The 8,008-nt window shown below is 63.9% G+C and overlaps 1 protein-coding gene across 2 annotated transcripts; it reads left to right on the top strand.

The window, feature by feature from the left end:
* The first annotated feature begins 2,757 nt into the window (after window positions 1-2,757).
* On the top strand, window positions 2,758-7,122 carry FAAP20 (FA core complex associated protein 20). 2 transcript variants are annotated; one of them, XM_047791122.1, is made up of 4 exons: window positions 2,758-2,869; window positions 3,182-3,317; window positions 3,408-3,724; window positions 6,024-7,122. In XM_047791122.1, exons 1-4 carry the CDS (start codon window positions 2,808-2,810, stop codon window positions 6,091-6,093), a joined length of 585 nt encoding a protein of 194 aa, XP_047647078.1. In that variant the 5' UTR covers window positions 2,758-2,807; the 3' UTR covers window positions 6,094-7,122. The 2 variants fall into 2 exon arrangements, with proteins under 2 accessions (XP_047647078.1, XP_047647079.1); XM_047791123.1 differs by having other exon boundaries at window positions 4,891-7,122.
* The last annotated feature ends 886 nt before the right edge of the window (window positions 7,123-8,008 follow it).

Genomic DNA, 8,008 nt, shown 5'->3' with positions numbered 1-8,008 from the left:
CTGTGCCGTCTTGACGGCACTTGCCCAGTGCCCTGATAGCAGAACCGGCCCCCTCAAAATCAAAGGATGGGGTGGGGAAGCCGACGGGGGTGGGGCTCAGACCCTGAGCCTGCCAGTGGCTCTGGGCCGAGACCACTGACGTGTAGTCGGGCGGGCCTTGGAGTCGAGGCCTCAGTGGCCATCAGCGGCAAACTTCGTTCCCAGGAGGGAGGGCTCGAGGATGCCAGGGGCCCGGACACCTGTCACCCTGGGGACTGGAAGGTGTTGGGGAGGGTCAGGCCCCTGAGCAGCTGGCTGCGGATGTCCCCCTGAGTCTGGGGCAGGTGCCTTGGACGGGAGGGGTACCTACTTCCCCAGCCAGGGAGAGCGTGAGGGAGGGGGCCTCACAGCTGGGTCTTGCCCGCGGCTGCAGGGTGGGGCCTGACACCCCCGCCCACTGGAGCCCTTTCTGCTTCGCTGCTGCAGGAGCGCCTCCTCCAAAACGCTGAAATCTCTGTAAACACAAATTCGGCTTGTGAAAAACTCGTTTCCTCGTCGCCAGCATCCATCCCCATCAGAAATTATTTTCCAGTAAAGCCCGCTGCCTGTCACTGGAGCAGATGGCTCAGAAAACGGGAGCCTTTTAATCAAGTTCAACTTTTAAACTTCCTCCAGCCCCACCACCCACATGGCGTCTTGCTGGTCATGCCGGGACAGCTGGTACAAGGTGGGTCCCTGTTCATCTCCAGAAGGATCCCGTGCAGGCCCGGCAGGCGGGTGGGCAGCTGTCGGGAGAGCGGCGGCCCAGGGGACCGGGAGCAGGGCTCCTGACAGGCGCCGGCACCTGCCGCGGGCTTGGCACAGGGGTCACCCCAGGCCTGTTTTCTGTGGAAGCGCCCCGGGCTGTAGGTCCAGTGGTGATGGGGAGTTAATCCCCAGCAGCTGGATGAAACCAGAGAGGAGAAGCCCCAGGAGACAGCTTTACATGTGGCTCTGCCTCCCCCTACCCCCACCCCCACCAAGCATGGCTCTGAGGCCTGGCACTTAGCACAGGCCTGGCCTGAGTCTTGGCCCCCCGACCCTGGCCCACAGCGGGTGGCTGAGACCAAAAGAGAGTGGGTGCTGAAGGCCAGAGCCAGGCACAGCCCTGCCTGAGAGCCCCTAGGGCCTGCACCTCTGAGGCACACGCCTTCTCTCGGCCCCTGTCTTGGGTCCACCGGGACCCTCCCCGCTCCCACTTCGCCGCCTGTCTAGGGCCGGGGAAACAGCCGTGTGGTCTGTAGTGGAGGCTGGGATGCTGAAGCCCCCAGGGCTGGGTTCCTGGGGCCCTGTGGGGAGAAGCAGTAACTTCCTAGCACTGCCCAAGGCCGGGCACACGCTGGCCATCCGAGGCAGGGTATCGCTCCTGGACGTCCCCACGGCTGGTGCTCAGAAGTACGGTGACATTGCCAGGAAGCGCTGAAGCAGCAGAAGCCAAAGCCAGGGCAGGTGGGGCTGTGTCTGGGAACTGCAGACACAAGCCTTTTGGGGTCCTCGGTCTGCTGGCACCTGTGATGTGCCAGCCCGTGAGCCTTCACACCTGGGAGCCGGCAGGTCACCCCCTCCAGGCCCTGAGCCCACCCGTGACAGCAGCTCCCTTTGTTCGTGCACGTGCACCTGGGAGACTCCAGGGACGAGGCCCCCAGGGCTCGCTGGCACTGGAAACCGTCCTGGCTAGGATTTGGCAGCCCCAGGGGACACGACTGGTCTCCTGGGTGGTCTCGACGTGGGGACATGTGCCCCAGATGGGGCGCCCCGACACGGGGTTGGAGAAGGGGCTGTGCCTTGAGGAGGGCGGCATTGTGGGAGCCCCTGCAGGAGGGGGCGCAGAGCAGAGCCCCAAAGCTGTGGGGTTGGGGGAGCCGGGAGTCCCCGCGGCATCTGCTTGCGGTCTGGAGAGGAGCTGCCTGCCCCTCGGTCCCCTCGCATCCCAACCCCAGGATCGCGGGGCGCCGGCCACCAGCTCGGCACCAGCGGGAACACTGAGGGTGCCTGGGAGTCTGCTGCCACCAAGCGGCGCGTTGCAAGGTGGCTCGGTGAGAGTGCCGGCGGGCACCAGGAAGCCCCCTCCAGGCCCCGCCCTCTGCCGAGGACCCCAGCCCGGACTTGGTCCTTGCACTCTATTTCTTAATTAAGGAAACTCAGCTCCTGCTCTTGTAAGGAAACGACCTGGTCTTCTGAGCTGCAAACGGAGGCTCAGAGCTGCCACGTGCAGGAAGGCGGCAGCGCCAGGACATTCCTGGAAGCCGGCGGTGGGGACGCCGGTCCCCAGCTGTCTTCCTGCCCGGTTTCCCCTCCTCGGAGGCCTCTGCAGACCTAGGCCTGAGGGGTGGCGGGGGGAGTGCTCGGCTCAGCTGGAAAACGGCTCCCCCAAGGCCAGGCCGCCTCCCCACCTCAGTGCCACCTCCGCGGTGGAGGGACGAAGCCTGGCCTCCGTCACCCCAAAGTTTGGGGTCGGGACACGTTCTGATAGTGTCACAAAGGGGAGGGCATCGCATGGCCTGAGGAGCAGGTCGTGGGGGCCCCTCGCGGTCGCCCTCAGCGCCCAGGCGGGCAGGGGTCCGAAGCAGGCGGGGTAGGAGCCGCGGCGCAGAGCGCAAGTCGGGCGTGGGGAGGGGCCCGGTGCTTCCTGGGCGGGGTCGCGTGCGGGCGGGGAAGGGGGGGAGGCGGCGGGGAAGTTCCGGGCGGGGTGCGTCGGGGCCTCGGGGCGGGGCCTGTGCCGGGGGCGGGGCCTGCCGGGGGAGTGGTCGCGCGCTCACTTCCGCAAGGCGCGCGGGCTCCGGGCGCATATGGAGGCGGCGCGGAGGACGAGGCTGAGCCTGAGCCGCCGGAGGCCGCCCTCGAGGGTCGGGTGAGGCTGGGGAGGCTGGGGAGGCTGGAGGCTGGGGCGGCGGGACCGGGGAGCGACCTGGGTGGGGCCTCGTGTTCCCCGGCTGAGCAGTGGCCGGGTGTCGAGCCCCCCCACGTGCTTCCTGGGACCCGCCTCGGTCCCGCCCGCCCTGCTCTTCCCTACCGACTCCTCCCGCGGGTGCATCCCCAACCCGGGCCAAGCTGCCCTGTCCGCGTTCCTCCCCCGCTGAGCGCGCCCTCCAGGGCCGCCCCCAGCCCCGCTCCCGGGTCCTCTGGGTTCTCTCGCCGAGTTCTCCGCCTCTCGCCGCCCCAGGCCCCGCAGCGACCCCCCCGGGTCTCCCCCGGACGGCGGCGAGTGTGCGCGGCTGTGGGCTGAGCTGCTACGCGTGGCGAGCGCGGATCTGAGCGTGGACGGCGAGCTGCCGCCGCTGCCTGCGTTTCCCGGCCAGGTGCGTGTGCGGTGACCCCCGCGTGGCCCCGGGTCTCCGGCTGGGGAGGGGCGGCCGCGGCCGGCGCGGTCCGACGACCCGGTCTTGCAGGAGCCGAGGCGCAGCCCTGAGCGCGCGCCCATGGAAAGCTTCACCGTGGGAACGGAGACTTTCTCCTGGACGCCCTTCCCGCCGCCCCCAGCGCGAGGCAGGGACCCAGGCCGCTCGTACCGGGTGCTCCGCGGGGCCGGGGGGCGCCCTGGGTCCCCCGCGCGGTCCCCCCGACGACCCCTCGTGCCCGAGCCCCTCAGGACCCCCAGGGCCGAGGAGCAGCTGCCGGACGAGCTGCCCTCCGAGGGGAAGAGGTCCGTGGAGGGGCCGCCCAGCCTGCAGAGCTGTCCCATGTGCCAGGCTGACTTCACCCGCGGGTGAGTGGCCGTCCTGGGCCTCCCCTCCCCTCTGCTGCCCCTTTTGGAAGCCACGGCCAGTTTTGGAAGGCCAGGGTCCCCCAGCTCCAGTTTGGCATTTCAAACAAAGTGCAGAGACCTTGCGGATCAGTGGGAGGTCACAGGACTCAGGGGCGGAGGCCCACCTGCTGGTCCCCTGACAACCCCTGGGCCAGCAGCGCAGGAGGGCAGGGAGGCTCCTAATTGGCTCTGCCTGGGTCCACCTGACATCTGGGAACTTGGTGGCAATGGTGTCCCCTGGCTGCAGCTGCGTTCAGGGCCCAGCCAGGCCAGAGGGTGGGTTACTGAGTGGTTCTGTTATACACCCACGGCGCCTTCCTGGGGTGGGGTGTCTCAGTGTCCAGAGATGCTTTTTTCTTTTTAAAAACCCGGCATAGGAAGTTCCCGTCGTGGCGCAGTGGTTAACGAATCTGACTAGGAACCATGAGGTTGCGGGTTCGGTCCCTGCCCTTGCTCAGTGGGTTAACAATCCGGTGTTGCCGTGAGCTGTGGTGTAGGTTGCAGACGTGGCTCGGATCCCGCGTTGCTGTGGCTCTGGCATAGGCCAGTGGCTACAGCTCCGATTTAACCCCTAGCCTGGGAACCTCCATATGCTGCGGGAGCGGCCCAAAGAAATAGCAAAAAGACAAAAACAACAACAACAACAAAAAAACTCGGCATATATTTTTATACTTTTTGAAAGTAAGGGTGACATGGGAGTTCCCACAGTGGTGCGGCAGAATCGAATTCAACGAGTATCCGTGAGGATATGGGTTCAGTCCCTGGCCTCGCTCAGTGGGTTGGGGAGGGGACATTGCCATGAGCTGTGGTGTAGGTCGAAGATGTGGCTTGGATCCGACATTGCTGTCTGTGGCTGTGGTGTAGATTAGCGGTTGTAGCTTTGATTGGACCCCTCACCTGAGAACTTCCACATGCTGCGGTTGCGGCCCTAAAAAACAAACAAACAAACAAGTTAAGTTCTAACTGCCCAGCTTCTGGGCCACGTGTCCCATAGCTGAAGACACAGCTATAGGATTACGGGGGTGAGGATGGCAGCAAGAAGCTCGGTCACGTGAAGCAGGTGGATGGCAGGTTTCGTCTGTATCCCGTGGCCTGGAGACTGTTGAGTTACACCCCTCGTCTTCCAGAAGCAAAACCAGCCCTGGAGGGTGAAGGGAGTGGCCTCTAGAACTAGCTGCTGCTGACAGACAAAAAGTCATCAAACCAGGTATCAAAACATGTAGCACAAAACCACGCAGGAGAGAAGAAACTGGCTGGAGTCAAACATCCAGGCTCCTCCAGGGGTGATGTCTCCCTGCACCCAGCCCTTGGGAGTCTGGTGTGGTGGGTGAGGCGGAAGGGCACCCCTTCCACACAGCCCCCTGACGGCAGGGTGGGGGCAAGGGGAGCAGCGGGCTGTGGGCGTGGGCGAAGCACCGCCTCCCCCGGCCGGCTCGCGGGGTCAGGCTTGGCCGGAGGGGCAAGATGCCTGTACAGCTAGTAGCACCGAGAATTTGCAAACCATTTCCAGACGCAGCATCTCACTGCACACGCCTCTCGCCTGCACCGGTGCTTCAGCTGGTTGTGGGCTGCAAACACCAGCCCCCTGACCCTCCTGAGGAAGCGGCGAATGCTCTTTAAAACTCCAAGTCCTCTTGATTCACAGCCTCAGAAGAAACCCGGGGACGGAGATACTGCTGGGAGTGCTGAGGGTCATTGGTTTTCTTGGCAGAGGAAGCCCTTAGGCTTCCTGATGCTGTCAGGGCGCCCCAGCCCCTCCTCCCCCTCGTAGGGGCAGCTTCGTTCTTGGGCCGCCTTCTTTCCTCTGTGGCCTGGAAGAGCCCCCTGGGGATGGGGGTTCCAGCCGGGCGCCTCAGATCTCAGTAGTCAGTGGCGGGGGGGGGGTCTGGATCTCCACGTGTCTGGAATGCTTCTAGCAGCTTCTTCCCTTTGATTGAAAAGGAGGGCGTGTGCCCTTGTCAGGCCATGGCCTAAGACTACAGGTGACAGGGAGACACTGTTGAGGGACCGGGGCTGGGGGGGGCGGCGGCAGGGAGACACACAGAGCCACGGGAGGGTCCCAGTTAGGGCTGGACGCAGAAACAGGACTGTCCCTAGAAAACTGTACTTCCAATGATTCTGGGGGATGCTTTTGAGCAGAGATGGAGGCCGGGGCCCCTGGGCCCAGGGAGCAGGATCTGGAAAGGCCTTTTCCGGTTTGGTGGCTCCTCCCTGTGGTTTCTCTGAGAGCGTGGCCAGCATGTCCCTCTCTCCTCCGCAGGCTGGCCCCACTGGACATCGACGGCCACCTGGCCCGGTGCCTGGCGGAGAACGCGGGAGACGGGTGGTAGCGGCGCCCCAGCTGCCAGGCCTCCGCTCCGCGTGCTGAAGTCCTGCTGCAAAAGCGTGTCGGTGCAGGAGCCACGTCTTTTCTCTGGGTCCAGAGCGAAACATCGGGTCCTTTTTTCTCTTTGGCTGATGCTGCGTAGGGCGCTGGCTGAGGTGGACAGGCCACTCGGCAGACGACCAGCCCCAGGCAGGCGGCAGGGATCCTGTCCCGAGCAGTGTGGGTATCTGTGCCGGAGCTGGCGCAAGGGCACACGTCCTGCTGGCTGCACGGGCTCAGCTCACATCTCATGACCGTGTTCTGATCCCCTGGGCGAACCTGTTCCTTTTGCAGCCGCAGGTGCCTGTCAGTGCCTGCAGCAGCTTCCCCGTGAGTTGGGACCTTAAGGGTGGGACCCGGCCAGCCGGTGACACCTCCTGCTCGGCCGTGTTTTGTGCAGACTCTGTGCAGCTGGGAAATGGGGCCAGAGCGGGTGGAGGTGGTTTTCCTTCACGGGCTGTCGGCCCACGGGTTCTGGAAGTGCCTTGTCTCCACCTCCGCCACGCAGCCGCGGCCCTGGCGGCGGGACGGGCAGGAAGGGAAGGCCAGGCTTCTTCCAGAAGCTGTATTTTCCTTTCAAAGACACCTTCTGAGGGGCCGCGAGAAGACATGGGGGAAGCGGAAGGGCAGTTACTCAGCCAGAGACGTGGCCTAAAGAGGCTGCCTGCTGTGAGTCCCAGTGCAGGACGTTCTAGAAAGGGCAAAACTGCGGAGATGCTACCAAGCTCAGTGGCTGCCAGGGCTTAGGGAGGAGTGGGCGGTCTGCAGGTGGAGCTCAGGGTTTGGGAGCAGTGAAAATACCCTGGGTTACAGTGGTGTTTCCACGACACGCATGTCAAACATGGGTCCGAACCACAGACCCTGTGACCCAGATGTCGGTGCCCCTTCTGCGGGATGGGGACGAGGACAGGGGCCCCGGGGACTCTGTACCCTACCCTCACTTTTGCTGTGAACCTAAAACTGCTCTAAAGAATAAAATCTTTCTTAAAAAACAGCTTCAAAACCCTTTGCTTCCTGGAGACACTTAACTTTTCATGGAAATAACAGTGAGTCTGTTGCCGAGGTCTTCAGGGCCATGCGTAACATGAGTGGCCGTGGCCTTGGTGGGAATTTCTGCGGAAGGAGAGCCAAGGCCTCGCTGCCGGTCACGGTACAAGACTATAAAACCGCGGGGAGTGTCCCCGCCTTGCGGTGCTGCTGTCACCACTTTGCAGGAACTGCAGAAAGGACACCTTTGTGGAGACGGAGCTGCTCGAAAACACGAGGATTTGTGTCCAGGCCCTACCCCGACACCTCCTTCACCTTTAACTTAAAAAAACAAGGGACAGCACAGTCTCCTCCTCGGGAGCACAGGTTACGCATGCGTTTTGTACACGAGCAACCAGTGGGAACCGGGAAGCTACTTGGCGACACCTTGACACTGAAAGAAATGCCTTCAATCAGAACAAATCCACAGCCCCCCGCTGGGAGAAAGGGGAGCTCCCGAGGCCATTTGTGGCCCCTTCCTGGGTGCAGCGGGATCTCTGCCCACTGCAGGCGATGTCAGCAGGTCCCACGCTCCCTGGTCTTAAGTGACCACGTAGCCCTCATGGCGGGTCTGTGACCCGATGGCCTCACCAGGCTGCACACCTGCGAGGCCCACGGTGGCTCTGGCTCTGCTCCCTGGTCCATGTGTCGGTCTCTGCAGGCAGGTCCTCTGGGTCCCCACTGGGGGCTGGTTGCCACACATCTCCACGCTCCACAGGTGCTGCTCTGCAGCTGGGACCCCACTCAGGGCAGGAGGGCCCAGTGACCTTGGGTGGCCAGGGGCCTGGGGTCTAGGGGGCCTGACCCCAAGGAGACCGAGGGAGAGCCCAGGCAGCAGAGGGTCACAGCCGAGC

Source organism: Phacochoerus africanus, chromosome 8 (genome assembly GCF_016906955.1).
Source record: "Phacochoerus africanus isolate WHEZ1 chromosome 8, ROS_Pafr_v1, whole genome shotgun sequence".
In the NCBI taxonomy this organism is placed as follows: Eukaryota; Metazoa; Chordata; class Mammalia; order Artiodactyla; family Suidae; genus Phacochoerus; species Phacochoerus africanus.
This window is presented reverse-complemented; position numbering and strand designations above follow the sequence as displayed.